Source organism: Anser anser (genome assembly GCF_964211835.1).
Source record: "Anser anser genome assembly, chromosome: 2".
Taxonomy (NCBI): domain Eukaryota; kingdom Metazoa; phylum Chordata; class Aves; order Anseriformes; family Anatidae; genus Anser; species Anser anser.
Window position 1 is genome coordinate 873,153 of NC_139721.1, and position 20,099 is coordinate 893,251.

At 69.6% G+C, this 20,099-nt stretch overlaps 2 protein-coding genes across 2 annotated transcripts; one reads left to right on the forward strand and one right to left on the reverse strand.

Moving 5' to 3' along the window:
• Positions 1-1,095: 1,095 nt before the first annotated feature.
• SLC39A4 (solute carrier family 39 member 4) lies at positions 1,096-13,547 on the reverse strand. Its single transcript, XM_083821798.1, has 13 exons — positions 11,548-13,547; positions 10,850-11,080; positions 9,488-9,772; positions 8,284-8,491; positions 7,627-7,802; positions 7,380-7,551; positions 5,971-6,143; positions 5,318-5,467; positions 4,660-4,755; positions 4,516-4,564; positions 3,493-3,645; positions 2,384-2,571; positions 1,096-1,362 (listed from the first exon to the last, which is right to left on the reverse strand). The coding sequence occupies exons 1-13, from the start codon at positions 11,920-11,922 to the stop codon at positions 1,234-1,236; spliced, it is 2,385 nt and encodes a 794-aa protein (XP_083677924.1). The 5' UTR covers positions 11,923-13,547; the 3' UTR covers positions 1,096-1,233.
• A 3,203-nt stretch (positions 13,548-16,750) lies between these two features.
• On the forward strand, positions 16,751-19,947 carry VPS28 (VPS28 subunit of ESCRT-I). Its single transcript, XM_083826382.1, has 9 exons — positions 16,751-16,872; positions 16,966-16,994; positions 17,311-17,348; positions 18,013-18,102; positions 18,253-18,358; positions 19,156-19,257; positions 19,358-19,411; positions 19,529-19,620; positions 19,701-19,947. The coding sequence occupies exons 1-9, from the start codon at positions 16,836-16,838 to the stop codon at positions 19,816-19,818; spliced, it is 666 nt and encodes a 221-aa protein (XP_083682508.1). The 5' UTR covers positions 16,751-16,835; the 3' UTR covers positions 19,819-19,947.
• Positions 19,948-20,099: the final 152 nt, after the last annotated feature.

Sequence of the window (20,099 nt, forward strand, 5' to 3'; positions counted from 1 at the left end):
TCTGCATTTATAGGGGTCTGCATCCCATAGGGTCTGGCAGCCTATAGGGTCTGCATGTACAGGGGCTCTGCAGGCAATAGTGGCCATGCAGCTTATAGGGCCCTGCATCCCATATGGTCCGGCAGCCTACAGGGGTCTGCATCCTATAGGGGTTCTGCATCCTGTAGGGGTCTCCATCCTATAGAGGTTCAGCAGGCTGTAGTTCATGCAGCCCACAGAAACCTGCAGCCTATAGGGGCCCTACAGCCTATGGGGCTGTGCATCCCATAGGGTCTGGCAGCCTATAGGGGTGTCCATCTGTAGGGGCTCTGCAGGTTGTAGGGGTCATGCAGGCTATAGGGACTGCAGCCTATAGGGGGCTCTGCAGGCTACAGGGGCCATGCATCCTATAGGGGCTGCCACCTATAGGAGCCCTGCAGCCCATAGGGGCTGAGCTGAGGGGCTGTATTGTACGGCCCATAGGGGTCCTGCAGCCTACGGGGTCTACACCCCGTGAAGCCTGCGCCCCATAGACCCTGCACCCTATAGGACCGCTACCCCTATAGGGCTGCGCTCTATGGGGGCCTTGCACCCTGTGGGGCCCTGCACCCCATGGCCACTGCACCCCACAGGGGCCCTGCACCTTATAGGGGCTGCACCCCACAGGTCCCCTACAGCCCCTATGGGCCCCGCCGCCCCCCAGAGGCACCCTATGGGGCCCCCTGCTCCATGCCGCACCCCCACGGGGGCCCCGTGCCCCATAGCGGGGCAGCCCCGAGCACAACGCCCCGACCCCAAGCACGGCTGCGCCCCATAGAGCCCCACATCCAGGGGGCTGTGCCCTATAGAGCTGCTGTGCCCCACAGGGCTCCTGTGCCCCATAGCGCTTCTGCACCCCACAGGGCTCCTGTGCCCCATAGCACCCCTGTGCCCCATAGCGCTCCTCTGCCCCATAGCATTCCTGCACCCCACAGGGCTCCTCTGCCCCATAGCGCTCCTGTGCCCCATAGCGCTCCTTCACCCCACAGCACCCCCTGCCCCACAGCACCCCGTGTCCCACGGACCCCCCCCGCCCCCCAGCCCCAAGGAGGTGCCGGCGCCGTCCCTCTGCAGCTTTATTTCGGGTGCCCTTCGCCCACCCCGGGGGGGGGGGGGGGAGTGCATGGGGGGGGGGCATCCGTGTGTCCGTGGGTCTGTCCGTGGGTCTGTCCGTGGGTCCGTCCGTGGGTCCGTGCCCGTGCCGGTGCCGCGGTGTCAGAGCGCGATGCTCTCCTCGTAGAGCGCCAGCAGCAGCAGCAGCCCCCAGCCGCCCAGCAGCCCCGCGTTGTGCAGCGCGAACAGCACCCACGGCCGCGGGTCCCGCACCCGCAGCATCGCCGGCAGCTGGGGGGGACGCGGTCAGCGCGTGCCGGGGGCGTGCACCGCGTGCGGCACGTGGCACATGCACGGTGCGTGGCACATGGCACACGCACGGCACATGGCCCACGCACGGTGCATGGCACACGGCACGCAGCACACGCATGGCACACGGCGCATGGCATGCGGCACACACACAGCACACACATGACGCGTGGCACACGCACAGCACACGGCACACGGTGCCTGGCACGCAGCACACAGCACGCACACGCTGCACGGCACACGGCGCGTGGCCCACGCACGGTGCATGGCACACGGCCCGCGGCCCACACGTGCAGCACATGCAGGCACACGGCATGTGCACGGTGCACGGCACATGGTGCGTGGCACGCGCACAGCACCTGGCACACGGCACACGGCACGCAGCTCGGCACGCGCACGGTGTCACGGCACATGCGGCACAGCTCACATGGCACACGTGACAGGCAGGGCACACACGGCACGTGTGGCATGACACATGTGTTGCTGCACACGTGGCACGCGTGGTGGCATTCATGGCCCCACGTGGCACAGCACACACGTGGCACAGCACACACGTGGCACAGCACAGCCAGCAGAGCACGCACGGCACGCAGCACAGCACGTGTAGTAGCACTGCGCCGTACGGTGCGGCACAGCACGCGTGGCGCGATACGCTCACAGGGGCACGGCACACGCAGCGCACACATCTGACACACACAGACATGTGAAACACACGCGTGTGACACAGATGCAACACACACACGTGTGACATGCACACACCTGGCACGCAGATACATGACACGCGCGTGACACATGCACACACGACACACGTGTGGCACACACCCCTGGCACACACACACACGTGTGGCACACACCCCTGGCACACACACGTGTGTGACACACACGTGGGACACACACAGACACGTGACACACACACACCTGGCGCACACCCACGTGTGACACAGACGTGACACACACGTGACACCCGTGTCTCACACCCACGCGTGACCCACGCGGCCCTCACCATGTCGCAGAGGGCGACGTAGAGGAAGAAGCCGGTGGCGACGGTGAAGATCCAGCCCTGGAAGGCGGCGCCGGTGGCGAGGCCGAGCGCGAGGTAGAGCCCCAGGAAGGCCGGCAGCGCGCTCGCCACGTTCAGCGCCAGCGCCCGGCGCACGCTCAGCCCCGCGTGCAGCAGCGCCGCGAAGTCGCCTGGGGGGGGGGAGGGGGGGCAGCGGGACCCGCGTCAGCGCCCCGCAGAACCCCGCTTTCACCCACGTCGCCCCACGCTGACCCACATCGCCCCCCATCACCCCACAATGCCCCCCACATCGCCCCGCATCGTCCCACATCAAGGCACGTTGACCCGCACCAGCGCCCCACATCGCCCCACGCTGCCCCCCATTGCCCCCCATCACCCTGCGTCACCCCCCACAGCCCCATATCGCCCCCACCCCGCACCCACCCCACACCAGCCCCCCCATCCCACACCCCACTGCCTGCGCCCCACAACTCCCACCCCCCCCAAGCCCCCCAAACTTTGTGTGCCCCCCCTGCCCCCACCCCATGCACCCCACAGCCCCCATGCCCCCAGACCCCCAACCCACGCACCCCCTGCCCCCCTTCTCCCACCCCCTGCACCCACCTGCAACCCCTACACCCCTCATGCCCTATGCACCCCACCCCAAGTGCCCCCCACCCCACACACCCCATGGCCCCTACACCCCCTAAAATGCCCCCCCCAGCCCTGTGCCCCCCCTCTCCCCCACACCCCCCTGCCCCATGGCCCCCCAGCATCCACGCCCCCTGCACCCCACCCCAAATGCCCCCACCCCAAGTGCCCCCCAAGTGCCCCCACCCCAAATGCCCCCACCCCAAATACCCCCACCCCCAAGTACCCCCCACCCCAAATGCCCCTACCCCAAATGCCCCCACCCCAAATGCCCCCACCCCAAGTGCCCCCCAAGTGCCCTCACCCCAAATGCCCCCACCCCAAATGCCCCCACCCCAAATGCCCCCACCCCAAGTGCCCCCCACCCCAAGGCCCCCCCCCACCCCAAATGCCCCCACCCCAAATGCCCCCACCCCAAGTGCCCCCACCCCAAACCCCCCCCCCATTTTGCCCCCCCGCACCCAGCTCGTGGGGCAGCTCGTGGCACAGCACCGCCAGCGCCGTGCCCAGCCCGGTTCGCCAGGAGGAGCCGAAGGCGGCGCCCAGCGCCAGCCCGTCCGCCAGGTTGTGCAGCGCGTCGCCCAGCGTCACCATGCACGGCAGCGCCCGCAGCTCTGCGGGGCACCCGTGGGTGGGCCTCCAGCACCCGTGGGTGCCCCCACCCCGCCCTGACACCCCCCCAGCACCCATGGGTCCCCCCCACCCACCCTGATCCCTCCCAGAACCCAAGGGTGGCCCCCACCCCCCTCTGACCCCCCCCAGCATCCATGTGTGCCCCCCACCCACCCTGACCCCTCCCAGCACCCAAGGGTTCCCCCCACCCACCCTGAGCCCCCCAAGCACCCATGGGTCCCCCTCACCCACCCTGATCCCTCCTAGAATCCAAGGGTGGCCCCCACCCCCCCTCTGACCCCCCCCCAGCACCCATGGGTGCCCCCTACCCCTATCTGACCCCCAGCACCCATGGATGCCCCCACCCCCCCCGACCCCCCCCCCAGCACCCAGGGTTTCCCCCACCCACCCCGACCCGCCCCAGCACCCATGGGTGCCCCCGCCTCACCCTGACCCCCCCCCAACCCCTGGGTAGGGCCCGAGCGGGTGCAGGCGCCCACCGGCCCAGTGGCCTAATGGACAAGGCATCAGCCTCCGGAGCTGGGGATTGTGGGTTCGAGTCCCACCTGGGTCGCGCCTGCTTTTGGTGCCCCTAAGGGGGGGGCTCAATGGGGGGGGGGCACCAGAGGGGGCAGGGTGCTGTAGGGGGGAGCTGAAATAATGGGAGGGGGTCCCCGAAATAATGGGGGGGGGTCCCCGGGGTCCCCGAGGGGCTGTGAGTGGGGGTGCAAGGTCTTTAGTGGGGGTCCTCTTGGGGGGATGGGGTCCTCACAGGGGGTCTTTTGGGAGGGGGGGGCAGATTCCTGGAGGGGGGGGGGTGGGTATCTATGGGGGGGGTCCCATGGGGGTCCCGGGGTTCCCCGCTCACCCACCCCGTCTCTGCAGCTCCTGCTCGCTCTGGCTCAGGGGGGGCTCCTCCACCTGGGGGGGGGGGGGCACAGGGTGGGCGTCCAGACCCCCAGCACCCCCCAGCCCCCCCCCCAAGGACCCCCCCCCACCCCCCCAGCCCCACGCACCAGCTCGCTGCACGAGGTCCCCTCCAGCTGCTTGCGGCGCCGCGTCTCCTCGTCGCAGAGCTGCAGCCCCCCCACGGGGTCGCTCCGCAGCCCCTCCTGTGCCCCCCCCGCCATCAGCGCTGCCCCACGACCCCCCGGGTGCCTCCCAGCCCCTCCAGGCCCCCCCCAGATGCCCCCCAGATGCCCCCCAAGCCCCCCAGGTTGCCCCCCAGGTGCCCCCCAAGTCCCTGTGCCCCACAGCCCCTCGTAGCCCCCAGGGGTCTCATAGCCCCCAAGGTGCCCCCCCCCCCCCAAGCCCCTGTGCCTGCCAGTGCCCAGGTTCCCCCCGGATTCCCCCCAGGGTGCCCCCCAGGTGCCCCCCACATCCCTGTGTCCCACAGCCCCTAATAACCCCCAGGGGTCCCAGAGCCCCCCAAGAGCCCCCCAGGTTCCCCCCCAGGTTCCCCCCCCTGGTGCCCCCTCAGGTGCCCTCCAAGCCCCAGTGCCCCCCAGGTGCCCCCCAGGTGCCCCCCAAGTCCCTGAGCCCCCCAGCCCCCAGGTGCCCCCCAGGGTGCCCCCCAAGCCCCAGTACCCCCCAGGTTCCCCCCAGGTGTCCCCCAGGTGCCCCCCAGCCCCTCCAAGCCCCCGTGCCCCCCGTGCCCCCCCCATGCCCCCGCACCTCGTGCCCGCCGGGCGCCAGGAGGCCAAGCAGGGACTCGAGCAGGAAGAAGCCGTAGAGCCCCCCCAGCACCGCCAGCAGCTGCCAGGTGGCCTCGGCCCCCACCGCGTGCGTGTGCACCCCCGCCGCGTGCGAGTGCAGCTGCAGGAACTGGGGGCAAGGGGGGGGCGGCCGCCGTCAGCGCCCCGCGGCCCCGGGCACACGCGTGTGCAAGGGCACAGACGCGCACACACATCCATGCACACGGACACACACACACACACACGCGTGGCCACCCAGGACTCGCTCAGCGCCGTGTGTGCACGCTGAGGTGCGCGTGCAAGTGTCCGCGCACACGGCTGTGCTCACGGGGGGCACGCTTTGAGGCTCAGCAGCTCACGCATGCACACGACAGTGCCCGTGCACGTGGCTGCGTACGCACGCATGCCACGAATGTGCGTGCAAGGAGGCAGGGGGCGTGCATTTCTGCGAGCGCCGCCACGCACAGGAAAGCGCACGCGCGTGTGTCAGCGTGCACGCACGCCCGCCACCGTGCCCGGTGTCGGTGCAGGAAGGCAGGCGTGCGTCTGAGTGCACCCACACGCAACCTCACAGCCGTGCACGGACGCACGGACACGCGCATGGACACGCGCATGTGCAGGCGCCCGGCTCACCTGCGGCAGGAGGTGCAGCAGCGCGTCGCCGGTCAGCGTGCCGACGGCCAGCGCCAGCAGCAGCTGCAGCACGTAGTGGTGCACGCGGGGGCAGCGGCTGCACAGCAGCACCGCGGCGCCCACCAGCGAGCCCAGGCAGATCACCAGCGTGGCCAGCGAGCCGTAGAGGTACTCTGCGACGGACCCACACCACTCAGCACCCGCATGGCCCCAGCGGGGCAAGATACAGGGCTGCGGGGCCACATTCTGTGCTGTGCCCATCCCCATCCCCATCCCATCCCCATCCCATCCCCATCCCATCCCCATCCCCATCCCCATCCCCATCCCCATCCCCATCCCCATCCCATCCCCATCCCATCCCATCCCATCCCCATCCCCATCCCATCCCCATCCCATCCCCATCCCCATCCCATCCCCATCCCATCCCCATCCCCATCCCATCCCCATCCCCATCCCCATCCCCATCCCATCCCCATCCCATCCCCATCCCCATCCCATCCCCATCCCATCCCCATCCCATCCCCATCCCATCCCCATCCCATCCCATCCCCATCCCCATCCCACCCCATCCCCATCCCATCCCCATCCCATCCCATCCCCATCCCATCCCCATCCCCATCCCACCCCATCCCATCCCATCCCCATCCCATCCCATCCCATCCCCATCCCATCCCCATCCCATCCCCATCCCCATCCCATCCCCATCCCATCCCATCCCATCCCCATCCCATCCCATCCCATCCCCATCCCATCCCATCCCCATCCCATCCCCATCCCATCCCCATCCCATCCCCATCCCATCCCATCCCATCCCCATCCCATCCCATCCCATCCCCATCCCATCCCCATCCCCATCCCCATCCCCATCCCCATCCCCATCCCCATCCCATCCCCATCCCATCCCCATCCCATCCCCATCCCCATCCCATCCCCATCCCCATCCCATCCCCATCCCATCCCCATCCCCATCCCACCCCATCCCCATCCCATCCCCATCCCCATCCCACCCCATCCCATCCCATCCCCATCCCACCCCATCCCCATCCCATCCCCATCCCCATCCCACCCCATCCCATCCCATCCCCATCCCATCCCCATCCCCATCCCACCCCATCCCATCCCATCCCCACCCCCATCCCATCCCCATCCCATCCCCATCCCATCCCCATCCCCATCCCCATCCCACCCCATCCCCATCCCATCCCCATCCCCATCCCATCCCCATCCCCATCCCATCCCCATCCCATCCCCATCCCATCCCCATCCCCATCCCATCCCCATCCCATCCCCATCCCATCCCATCCCCATCCCCATCCCACCCCATCCCCATCCCATCCCCATCCCATCCCCATCCCCATCCCACCCCACCCCATCCCACCCCCCCCCACCCCCCCCGCCCCCCCACTCACTCTCAGCCACACTCAGCCCCCCACTGGGGGTCTCCCCCTCCTCACTGCTGCAGGCACCGCTCAGGACCTGCTGCAGGAGCGCGGGGCTGAGCTCCTGCAGCTCCTGGCGCGAGACCTCCGCGGCGTCCCCGATCCCGTGGGCCTGCAGCAGCTGCTGGGCGCTGAAGCACACCTGGGGGGGGGGGGGACGGTGCTTAGTGGGGAGCCCCCGGGACGCCCCCGGGACCCCCCGGTGCCCCCCTCTCACCGCATCCCACTGCTGGCTCTCGTTGGCGGCGCTGCGCGGTGCCGTGGGGCTGCGCGCCCTGCGGCTGCTGTGGTGCTCAGGGTGCGCGGCCCTGGCGCCGTGGTCGTGGTCGTGGTCGTGGTCATGGTCGTGGTCGTGGTGGCCCAGCCCCAGCTCCTCCATCAGCGCCGTCAGACCTGCCGCGTGCGGTCACACCGGCCCCATAACCCCCTGCCCTACTTCGGCACCAGCCCCACGTGGCCCTGCCCCGTAGCTCCTGCCCCACATCGGTACCAGCCCCATACAGTCCTGCCCCATAGCTCCTGCGCCACATTTGCATCAGCCCCACATCGCCCTGCCCCATAGCTCCTGCCCCACATTTGCATCAGCCCCACATCGCCCTGCCCCATAGCTCCTGCCCCACATTTGCATCAGCCCCACATCGCCCTGCCCCGTAGCTCCTGCCCCACATCAGCACCAGCTCGCCGCACCCCCACCCCACAGCCCTCCTGCCCCACAGCCCCATCCCTCTATGCCCCCAGCCCCCTGCCCCACATCGGCACCGGCTTCGCCCTGCCCCACACCAGCACCGGCCCCACACCGCCAGCTGCCCCCAGCCCCTGCCCCGTGCCCCCCCCACCCCATAACGCCCCCCATACCCCCCCGGTCCCCGCTCACCCTCCAGCGGGAGGCTCTGGGAGCCGTTGCCGAAGCGGGCGAGGATGAAGTCGAGGAAGAAGTCGGGGCCGGGCAGGGCGGGGGCCGCGCGCAGGCAGCGGCCGCGCAGGAGCTGGGTGCCCAGGGCCGCCAGCACCCGCGCGCCCGCGCCCGCCCCCGGCACCGCTGCAGCGCTCTCGGCCACCACGGCCGCCGCGTCCAGGCAGGGCTGCGGGCACCGGCACCGGCGTCAGTGCCGCGCACACCCGCGGCTGCCCCAGCACGCGCGTCGCCTCCCTGGGGCCATGCCAAGGTGGCCGTGCCATGAGCCGCTGCCTCGCGGCACCTTTGTGCGTGCCCATGGTCCCAGCCCCATGCCCGTGTCCCCAGCCCTGTGTCCAGGTCCCCAACCCCATGCCCATGTCCCCAACCCTGTGCCCACGTCCCCAGCCCTGTACCCATGTCTCCAGCCCTGTGTTCTCAGCCCCATGTCCCTGTCCCCAGCCCCGTGCCCGTGTCCCAGCCCAATACCCATGGTCTCAGCCCCATGCCCATGTCCCCAGCCCCATGCCCACGTCCCCAGCCCCATGCCCCTGTCCTCAGCCCCATGCATCTGTCCCCAGCCCTGTGCCTATGTCTCCAGCCCCCTGTCCCCATCCCCATGTCCATGTCCCCAACCCTTTGTCCATGTCCCCTGCCTCATGTCCGTGTCCCCAGCCCCATGTCCACATCCCCAGCCCTGTGCTCAGGTCCCCAGCCCTCCCATGTCCAAGTCCCCAACCCTCTGCCCATGTCCCCAAACCCATGCCCATGTCCCCAGCTCCATGCCCATGTCCTCAGCCCCATGTCTGTGTCTCCATGTCCATGTCCTAAACCCTGTTCCCGTGTCCCCAGCCCGATGTCCATGTCCCCAACCCTGCGCCCATGTCTCCAGCCCTCTGTCCCCAGCCCCACGCCCATGTCCCCAACCCTCTGTCCATGTCCCCAGCCTCATGTCTGTGTCCCCAGCCCCATGTCCCCAGCCCCATGTCCATGTCCCCAGCCCCATGCCCATGTCCCCAGCTCTGTGCCCATGTCCTCAGCCCCATGTCTGTTTCTCCATGTCCATGTCCTAAACCCTGTTCCCTTGTCCCCAGCCTCATGCCCATGTCCCCAACCCTCTGCTAATGTCCCCGACCCCACCCCCCCGTCCCCACCCCCCGTGCCCCCATCCCCACCGTCTCACCTGCCGCGTGCCAGCGCTGCGGTAGTGCCGCTGCACAGCTTCCAGCAGCGCCGCCACCTCCTGCAGGCCGGGCCCCCCGCTGCCCTCGGTGCCGTTGGTGAAGGCGTCGTGCAGGGCGCGGGCGCGGGCGGCCCAGGTGCCGGCGGCGGCAGCGGCGCAGGCAGCAGCGGGGTCGAGCAGTGTCAGAACCACGGCGGCACCCAGCCAGGGCAGCTCGGCCGCATCCAGGCGCGCGTCGGCGCCCGCCTTGCCCAGCAGCCCGAAGACGTCGGCCGCGGAAATGCACTGGGGGGGCGGGAGGGGACGGGTGGGCGCGGGGAGGGGAGGGGGACAGGGGGACATCAGGACATGGGGACAGGGACGTAAGGACAGGGGTGTGAGGATAGGGCCACGGGGACAGGGGGTTGGATGTTGGGACAGGGATGTGGGGACGGGGGGACAGACATGGGGACAGGGGAAAGGGATGTGGGGATGGGGACATGGGGACAGGGACCTGGGGACAGGGACGTGGGGATGTGGGGGACAGGGCTGTGTGGATATGGGGACACAGACATGGGGCCATAGGGACAGGGGGATGGGGACATGGGGACAGGGCTGTGGGGCTGGCCCTGCACCCCCAGGGGCCCTCACCCCCCCCCAGAAGCCCGCCAGGCCCCCAGCCCCACACAGAGCCCCTGGGACCCGCTGGGCACCCAGAGCACCACGGCGCAGAGCCTGGCACACGTGGGGTGTGCGTGGGGTGTGTGGGGTGTGCGTGGGGCACGCACGGTGCCCGCGCTTCGCATGCTGCACCCCCACGTGCCCCACACACGGGTTTGGCTCTGGGGTGTGCCGGTGGCACCCGGCACCGGGGTGCACACGCAGCGGGCACACGCTGCGCACGGCGCGGCACGGCACGGCTTGGCACGGCTTGGCACGGCACGGCACGGCATGGCATGGCATGGCAGGGCATGGCACAGCACAGTACCGTGTGGCACAGCACCACTTGGAACCACTTGGCACAGCGCTGTGTGCACCTGGGGGCCGCCCCGTGGGTCAGAACCCCCCCACGCACCCCGGGGGGCAGCGGGACCCCCGCACCCAGCAGCGCCTCCCCCTGCACCCACGGCGCCCCGTGCCCCACAGCAGGGACCGGGGTGGGTGCCGGAGGGGACATCGTTCAGCGTGGGGCCGCCGTGGGGCAGCAGGAGCCGTGCCGTGCCAACCCAAGCCGTGCCGTGCCGAGCCGTGCCGAGCCCCGCAGCAGGGTGCTGCGTGGCGCCACGCCACCCCGCGCCGTGCCGCGCCGCGCCGTGCCGTGCCGGAGTTTGACCCGTGGCGCCCGCCCTGCCTTTCCACACGGCCCGGCGGCGCGGCGCTTACCTTTCCGCACGGCCCGGCACCGCAGTGCGCACGGGCCGCGGCGGTGCCCACGAGGGACTCCACGGCTCCACGGGGCAGGGAGCCGGTGCCCGACGACAGCAGGGCCCCGAGGGCCTCCAGCGGCTCGGCGTCGCCCGGGGGGGTCCCGGCGGCCGCCCCCCAGCTGGGCAGCACCAGCAGGACCAGCACCGGCAGTGCCGGCGGTGTCAACAGCGTGGCCATGGCGGGACCCTGGGGCGAGCGGGAGCGCCGGTGGGCCGCCGTGCCGCCGTGCCGCCGCGCCGCCGAGCCGCCGGGGCTGTAAAAGCGCCTGGGGCCAGGGCGGTGATTGGCTCGGGGAGAGATTGCCCCGGGTTAACCATTCCTCAGGGCCCGGCGGGGCGCCCGCGCCCGCACCCAGGCCTGTGCCCCCACCTCGCCCCCGGCCGCCCTCGCCTCCCTGGTGGGTGCCAGGGCGCTGCCACGGGTGCCCGCATCCCCCCCGTGGGTGCCCGCGTCCCCCCGTGGGTTCCGGTGGCCCCACCAACGTTAACGCCCAGGTCCGAGCGTTGCGACTGAGTCCCAGCATCGTGCCCGGGTCCGAGCATCGCACCTCGGTGCCGGCTCTGCCCGCACGTGCTGGGCTCGCCGCACGGCGCCGGGGGCACCCATGGGTGCCCGGCCCCTCCTCCCCGTGTCCCCAGGGCACCCGCTGTCACCTGCAGGAGCGCGCTGTCCTCAGCACGGGGGCAGGTGGGTGCGGGAGGCGCTGGGGCGGCACGCGGCGCGTCCCACCGGGGCGTCCCACCGGGGCGGCACCGGCACCGGCCCCGTTCCCGCACGCACACCCGCGTGGCCCCGGCCCCGTTGCTGGAAGGAAGTGACTCAGCCCCGTCCTGCCGGGGTGACGCCAGCGCCCGCGGCCCAAGCGGGGGGACCGGTGACTCAGGGTGGCTGAGCCGGCCCGGCCGGCCCTGCGGTGACATTCCCTGGCCGTGCCCTGCGGTGACATTCCCCGGCCGTGCCCTGCGGGGCCGGCTGGTGGCCACCGGCCTTGAGGGGCCGCGGGGACACGTGCGGGGACATGCACCCATGTACAGGGTGGCACCACACAGGGCGACCGGTGCGGTGCCACGTGGCACGGCTGGACCCCAGCCACGGCACGTCCCGAAGGCACCGGTGTCCCCTCACCGGGGGGTGTCCCCCCATCACTGGGGGGTACCCGCTGCGGCGGAGCCCGGGGGCTGCTCGTCCCTGCCCGTCCCCACCGGTCGAGGAGCGGTGCCCGAGGGTTTGCACACCACCACCCGTCCACGTGCGCAGGGCGTGCGTGCACACGCGTGCACCGGCGCCACGGCGCCGTGGCCATGGACTCTCCCCGAAGCCAAAGTGCAGCGGGGCCGGTGGCACCGCGGGCACCCGTCCCCTCCCCGGCGGCGTGTGGGGGACCCCCGGGGACTGCGGGACACCGGGTGCCATCGTGGCACTGCCGTGTGCGGGGCCCAGTGGCCTAATGGACAAGGCATCAGCCTCCGGAGCTGGGGACTGTGGGTTCGAGTCCCACCTGGGTCGGGGTGAGGTGGCTTTTGTCCCCGCGCCACGTCCCCCGCCCCCCCGGTGCCGGGTGGCACCAGGAAGCGAAGCGCCGCGGGGAAAGCCCCGGGCGGTGGCTGCGTGCCAGGGAAACTGAGGCCGGATCGTGGCCAGCGCGGAGGAATGCTGCTGCGCCTGTCCCGCGGGAGGCCAGGAGGAAAATGAGGAAAAATCGGGGGAATTTGGGGATTTCCCCCCCGCAGGAGAGCCGGGCCGGCTTTGTCCTGCTGCAAGGGAAAGGCAAACAGCCCCCCAGCCCCCCTCAGAGCAGCCGCAGACTCATTAACCAGACTCACACTAATTAACCGCTGAGGTGCAACCCCCCCCCACCCTGCTCCATGCTGTGCCTTGGCTCCAAATCCTCCATTTCCGCCCCAAAACCGCCGCCAGGCTGCCCGCCCATGCCCCCCATGCCGGTGTCACAGCCCCGTGGGGTGGCCGCGCTCCTGGGGGTGCCGGGGCCACCGCGTCCCCGCGCCTTTGTTCTCGGGCCCTGCGGTGACAATGGGCACCCGGGCACCGCCACCCAGCCCCGGGCACTGTGCCCACCGGGCAGGAGCGCGGTGGCACCGCGGCGAACCCGGCCGCACCGCGGCGCGTCCCTGTTCCCTTGGACGTGTCCCCATGGGGACGGGGCCCACGGCCCAGAGCTCACCGAGGGCGGGGGGAGGTGGGAAATAAGGCACAAATCCTGCCCCCGCGGGCGGCGAGGCCCTGGGCCAGGCTGCCCGGGGGGGCCCCATCCACATGGGGATGGCACAGACTGGGGAGAGCCCTGGGCGTACTGGGGAGAGCCCAGCGCAGGGCCCCGAGGGGCGGCAGGGCCTGGAGGCTCCGGGGGAGCTCCCCCACGTCCCTGCGGCCCTGCAGGGAGGTGCGAGAGGCCGGGGCCGGGCTCTGCTCAGGGGGCCCGGGGCCAGCAGCGGAGGCCGCGGGCCCAGCCTGGAGCCCGGGAGGCTCCCCCTGGCCCCCAGGCAGCACTGCTGGGCCGGGCGGGTGCCGGAGCCCTGGCACCGGGACCAGGGGCTGGGGGCTCCTCCTGGGGGATCTCAGCACAAGCCCACAATGCGCACCTTGCGACCCAAAGCCAACCATACCCTGCGCTGCGAGTTGCCATCCCTGGCGGACATGGAATCATTAATCAGTAGGGTTGGAGAAGCCCTCCAAGCTCATCTTGTCCAACCACCCCCCTACCACCACTGTCACCCCCAAACCATGTCCCCATGCACCACGTCCAGCCTCTCCTTGAACACCCCCAGGGACGGTGACGCCACCCCCCCCCGGGCAGCCCGAAACGTGTGGTCCTCAGGAAACGTGTAGATGTAGGACTGGGCGGCACGGTTCGGGGGAGGACTTGTGGGTGCTGGGTTAAAGGCTGGACTGGGTGGTCCGGGAGGTCTTTCCCAACCTGGATGATTCGATTCGATTCGATTCGACTCGACTCTATGTTATCATACTACATGATTCTCCCCCGGCTCTGCTCTTGTGAGACCCCCCAGGGCACTGCAAACACTCTCCGTATTCCCAGGCTCTGCATCCTTCCCAAGAACAGCGCCCACTGCAGCAGTGCCCACCGAAGGAGGCAGCCCCTTCCCTTCCCTTCCCTTCCCTTCCCTTCCCTTCCCTTCCCTTCCCTTCCCTTCCCTTCCCTTCCCTTCCCTTCCCTTCCCTTCCCTTCCCTTCCCTTCCCTTCCCTTCCCTTCCCTTCCCTTCCCTTCCCTTCCCTTCCCTTCCCTTCCCTTCCCTTCCCTTCCCTTCCCTTCCCTTCCCTTCCCTTCCCTTCCCTTCCCTTCCCCCAGGACCAAGCCCGAGGTGAAGCCATGACCATGGCCAAGAAGCCCAACGGTATCCCGGGGTGCATTCGGCAGAGTGTTGCCGGCAGGTCGAGGGAGGTGATCGTCCCCCTCTACTCAGACACGTGGAGTATTGTGCCCAGTTCTGGGCTCCCCAGTACCAGAGGGACATGGAGCTACTGGAGCGAGCTGGGAGGAGGGCTATGAAGATGATCAGGGGACTGGAGCACCAGTACGAGGACAGGCTGGGAGAGCTGGGCCTGCTTAGCCTGGAGAAGAGGAGACCAAGGGGAGAGCTCATCAGTGTGAATAAATATCTGAGGGGAGGGTGGCGAGAGGACGGAGCCGGTCTCTTTTCAGCTGTGCCCAGCGACAGGACGAGAGGCAGCGGGCACAAACTGAAGCTCAGGAGGTTCCGGCTCAATGTGAGGGGGCACTTCTGTACTGGGGGGGTGACGGAGCACTGGGACAGGCTGCCCAGAGAGGTCGTGGGGAGTCCTCCTCCAGAAATATCCCAAACCCCCTGGGTGCCGTCCTGCACGAGGTGCTCGGGGTGATCCTGCTCTGCGGGGGGTTGGACGGGGTGGTCCCCAGAGGGCCCGGCCAGCCTTGGCCAGTCGGTGACGATATGACGATGTGTGACGGTGCGACGACGTGACGACGTGATGATGCGACGACGCAACAACGTGAGGACGTGACGATGTGATGACGTGATGACATGACGACACAACGACATGACGACGTGAGGGCATGACGATATGATGACGTGATGACATGACAACGTGATAACATGAAAACGTGATGACATGACGACACAACGACATGACAATGCGAGGACATGACAACATGAGGACATGAGGACATGAGGACATGATGACATGACGACGTGATAACATGAAAACGTGATGACACGACGACACAACGACATGACAACGCGAGGACATGACGATGCGACGACATGATGACATGACAACATGATAACATGAAAACGTGATGACATGACGACACGACGACATGACAACGCGAGGACATGACGATGTGACGACGTGATGACGTGATGACACAACGACATGACAACGCAAGGACATGATGATGCGACGACATGATGACATGACAACGTGATAACATGACAACGTGATGACACGACGACACGACGACATGACGACGCGAGGACATGACGACGTGATGACGTGATGACATGACAACGTGATGACATGACGACACGACGACATGACAACGCGAGGACATGACGAAGTGACGACGTGACGACGTGACGACGTGATGACACGGCGGTATGACGACACGACGATGTGACCGCCCGCACTGCACCCTCGCACCCTGCACCTTTACGGCCCGTCCCCGCGCTCCCCACGGGACCTTCGCCCGCCCCACGCCCGCCGCCCGTCCCGCACCTTCGCCCTGCCGTGACGCGCCGCGGCGGCCCGACCTTTGCCACCATCAGGAGCCTTTACAGCCCCCGGCGGCCCCACGTCAGCACCCGGCCCGCGGGGCCTCCTCCCCACCGCCCCAGCGCTGCCACGGGGCGGCCGCCGACCGCCTCGGCTCCACGTGGAGGCCGCCGGTGGCCGGTGCTGAGGCACCCAAAGGCCCCCTGAGGCCTCCTGAGGCCGCCGTGGTGCCCCCACCGCCCGCCTGCCCCTCGGGGTGTGGAGGCCCCAGCCCCAGCCCCGGTTTCCCCTCCCTCATGGTGGCCACAGGGCCTGTGCTGGGGCAGGGGGGTGCTGAGGGAGCTTCACACTGCTGGTCTGGCCCTGCCCTTCCCCCTTCCTTCCCCTCCCCTTTCCCTTCCTTCCCCTCCCTTTCTTTTCCCCTTCCCCTTCCTTCCCCACCCCTTTCCCCTTTCCTTCTCCTCTCCTTTCCTTCCCCTTTCCTTCTCCTTCCTCTCCCCCTTCCTACCCATTCTCCTCCCTTTCCCCTCCCTTCCCCTCCCTTCCCCATCCCTTCCCCTTTTCTTTCCTTCCCCTCCCTTTCTTTTCCCCTTTCTCTTCCCCTTGCCCTTCCCTTTCCTTCGCCTTCCTCATCCATTCCCCTTTCCTTCTCCTCTCCTTCCCTTCCCCTTTCCTTCTCCTTCCCCTCCCCTTTCCTACCCCTTCTTCTCCCTTCCCTTTCCCTTTCCCTTTCCCTTTCCCTTTCCCTTTCCCATTCCTTTTCCTTTTCTTCCCTTCCCTTCCCCTTCCCCTTCTCCTTCTCCTTCTCCATCCCTATCCTCCTTCCCTTCCCTTCCCTTCCCTTCCCTTCCCTTCCCTTCCCTTCCCTTCCCTTCCCTTCCCTTCCCTTCCCTTCCCTTCCCTTCCCTTCCCTTCCCTTCCCTTCCCTTCCCTTCCCTTCCCTTCCCTTCCCTTCCCTTCCCTTCCCACCAACGGCCCCGCCCCCCTTAGCCCCGCCCCCACCCCTTAGCCCCGCCCTTAGCCCCGCCCCTTAGCCCCGCCCCCCTTAGCCCAGCCCCCTTTAGCCCCCGCCCCCGCCCTTAGCCCCGCCCCCACCCCTTAGCCCCGCCCCCGCCCCTCCCCGCCCCGCCGCCATTTTGCGGCCCCGGGAGCTCTGCGGGGGGAGGCCCCGGCCCCGTCCCGACCCCCCCGGCCCCCCCCGCCCCCCCCGCGATGTTTCACGGCGTGGCGGCCCCGCCGGGGCTGGGCGGTGAGCGCGGGGGGGGTGGGGGGGGAGGACGGGACCGGGGGGGGCCGGGGCCGTGCTCACGGTTCCCCCCCCCCCCCCGCAACCCCCCCGCAGGTCCCGGGGCTCGGCCGGAGCTGTACGAGGTGAGCGGGGGGGCACCGGGACGGGACCCGCGGGATGGGACCCCCCCAGTTGGGACCTCCCAGGACGGGACCCTCCCGGTTGGGACCCCCCGGGCTGGGACCCCCAGGATGGGACTCCCTGAGTTGGGACCCCCTTGGTTGGGACCTCCAAGGAGAGCCCCGGGTTGGGACCCCCTGGGTTAGGACCCCCCCGGGTTGGGACCCCCCCGGGTTGGGACCCCCCCGGGTTGGGACCCCCCCGGGTTGGGACCCCCCCGGGTTGGGACCCCCCCGGTGCAGCCCCCCCGTTGTGACCCGGCCGCGCTGCGTCCCGCAGGAGGTGAAGCTCTACAAGAACGCGCGGGAGAGGGAGAGGTGAGCACAGCGCCGGCACCCGGCCCAGCACCCCGTGACACCCCGGCACCCGTCACAGCACCTCACAGCACCGCGTCCCCCATCGCGACACCTCCCGACACCCCACTACCCAGCACAGCACCCCGTCACCCAGCACAGCACCTCACGACACCCCGGCACCCATCGCGAGGCCCCATCGCCCACCCCAGCACCCCATTACCCACCCCAGCACCCCCTCACCCACCATGGGACCCCGTCACCCACCACAACACCCCGTTATCCTCAGCACCCACCACGAGGCCCCCCCGTCCACCGCAGCCCCCCGCTCTCCCCCCACACCCCCTTCCCCCCCCCGAATCCCCCATTCCTGCCCCACCACCACCACCGCAGCCCCCGCTCCGTGGCAGCGCCCATCTCCCCCCTGCCACTGCGTCCTCTGCCCCACGGCCCCACTCCGTGCCCCACGGCCCTGCCCCGTGCCCCCTACCCTTCCCCATGCCCCCTACCCTGCCCCGTGCCCCACCACCCTGCCCCACGGCCCTGCCCCGTGCCCCACGGCCCTGCCCCACGCCCCACGGCCCCACTCCGTGCCCCACGGCCCTGCCCCGTGCCCCACACCCTGCCCCGTGCCCCACCACCCTGCCCCACGGCCCTGCCCCGCGCCCCACGGCCGCCCTGCCCGCAGGTACGACAACATGGCCGAGCTCTTCGCCGTGGTGAAGACGCTGCAGGCGCTGGAGAAGGCCTACATCAAGGACTGCGTCTCCCCCAACGAGTGAGTCCCCGCGCTGCGACCGCCCCGGCGGCATCGCGGCTCCACCGGGAGGGGCCTCGGCCCTGTCCCCGTTGTCCCCTCTGTCCCCTTTGTCCCCTCAGGGGGCCGCGGGGCACTCGCTGCCTGCCGGTCCCCTGCCGCCCTGCCCAGGTACACCGCGGCCTGCTCCCGCCTCCTGGTGCAGTTCAAAGCCGCCCTCAAGCAGGTGCAGGGCTCCGAGATCAGCTCCATCGATGACTTCTGCCGCAAGTTCCGCGTGAGTCGGGGTCGGGGCTGCGCGCGCCCGTACCGCCTTCGCGCCGCGCCACTGCCCTTGTGCCGGCCCCACCTCGGGCACTTGCCTCCTGGCTGCCTGGAGAGCCACGGTCGGGGCATTCCCCATGGGACGCCCGCTTTTGGGTGCCCGTTCCCCTCGGGACACCCACCTTTGGGTGCCCGTTGCCCGTGGGAAGCTGCTTTTGGGTGCCCGTTCCCTGTCGGATGCTCGCCTTTGGGTGCCTGTTCCCTCTGGGACAACTGCTTTTGGGTGCCCATTTCCTACAGGGCACCCCTTTTTAAGTGCCCGTTCCCCACAGGACACCTGCTTTTGGGTGCCAGTTCCCTGTGGGACGCCCACTTTTGGGTGCCTGTTCCTCATGGGATGCCCACTTTTGGGTGCCCAGTGGGAGCCCATTCCCCACAGGACGCCTACTTTTGGGTGCCCGTTCCCTACAGGATGCCCATTTTTGGGTGCCTGTACCCAGTGGGACGCCTTTTGGGTGCCCATTCCCTACGGGACACCCATTTTTAGGTGCCCATTCCCCACGGGACGCCCGCTTTTGGGATGCCCACCCTTGGGTGCCTGTTGGGTGCCCGTACCCCAGGGGACACACGCTTCTGGGTGCCCGTTCCCCACAGGACGCCCATTTTTGGGTGCCAGTTCCCTGCGGGACGCCCACCTTTGGGTGCCGGTTCCCTGCGGGATGCCCACTTGTGGGATGCCCACTTTGGGGTGCCCATCCCTGTGGGACGCCCACCTTTGGGTGCCTGCTCACACCCTCGCGCCCCCCGCAGCTCGACTGCCCGCTGGCCATGGAGAGGATCAAGGAGGACCGGCCCATCACCATCAAGGACGACAAGGGCAACCTCAACCGCTGCATCGCCGACATCGTCTCCGTACGTCGCCCGCGCCGCGGGGCCGGGTTCGGGGTGGTGGGGGGGGGGGAGGCAGCCGCGGGGTGGGGGCCGCACCGCGCCGACCCTTCCTCTCCCGCAGCTCTTCATCACCGTGATGGACAAGCTGCGCCTGGAGATCCGCGCCATGGACGAGGTAGGGACGTGGCCCCGGTGTTTCGTGGTCACCCCGGTGTTTTGGGGTGGCCCCAGCGTTTCGTGGCGGCCCCGGCATTTTGGGGTGGCCCCGGCTCACCGCGCCCGCCGCCCCCAGATCCAGCCGGACCTGCGGGAGCTGATGGAGACGATGAACCGCATGAGCCACCTGCCCCCCGACTTCGAGGGCCGCCAGAAGGTGAACCAGTGGTGAGTGCGGGGCCTGCGCCCGTGGGGGGGTGGGGGGAGCGTTTTGGGGGACCCCCGCCGACGCCGCCCGCTCCCCGCAGGCTGCAGACGCTGAGCGGGATGTCGGCCTCGGACGAGCTGGACGACTCCCAGGTGCGGCAGATGCTGTTCGACCTCGAGTCCGCCTACAACGCCTTCAACCGCTTCCTGCACGCCTGAGGCGCCCGCGCCGCCGCTGCCCCGCATCCCCGGCGCGTTACGGGGGCGCCGCGGCCCCAAAACGCTGTGGCGGCCCCCGTCTGCGGCGCTGCTGCAGGCGGGGACGGGCAATAAACCCCTCGGCCAGCCCTCGTCCTTCGCCTGCGTCCCACGGGAAGGTGACGTGTCCTAAGGGTCCTGGGACCCCCCATCCAGGAGTGACCCCAAAAAGCAGCCATGGCCCCGCTGATAAATACCATGTAATGTCCTCCGCGAGGCTAAAACCGCCCGCGAGCGCCGCA

Coding starts and splice junctions, on each gene's coding strand:
- VPS28 (XM_083826382.1), top strand. CDS start 16,836: ATGTTTCACGGCGTGGCGGCCCCGCCGGGGCTGGGCG. Junction 16,873..16,965: donor GGCCCCGCCGGGGCTGGGCG/GTGAGCGCGGGG, acceptor ACCCCCCCGCAG/GTCCCGGGGCTCGGCCGGAG. Junction 16,995..17,310: donor CTCGGCCGGAGCTGTACGAG/GTGAGCGGGGGG, acceptor TGCGTCCCGCAG/GAGGTGAAGCTCTACAAGAA.
- SLC39A4 (XM_083821798.1), bottom strand. CDS start 11,922: ATGGGTGCATGTCCCCGCACGTGTCCCCGCGGCCCCTCAAGGCCGGTG. Junction 7,803..8,283: donor CCAGAGCCTCCCGCTGGAGG/GTGAGCGGGGAC, acceptor CGCACGCGGCAG/GTCTGACGGCGCTGATGGAG. Junction 2,572..3,492: donor CGAGCTGCCCCACGAGCTGG/GTGCGGGGGGGC, acceptor CCCCCCCCCCAG/GCGACTTCGCGGCGCTGCTG.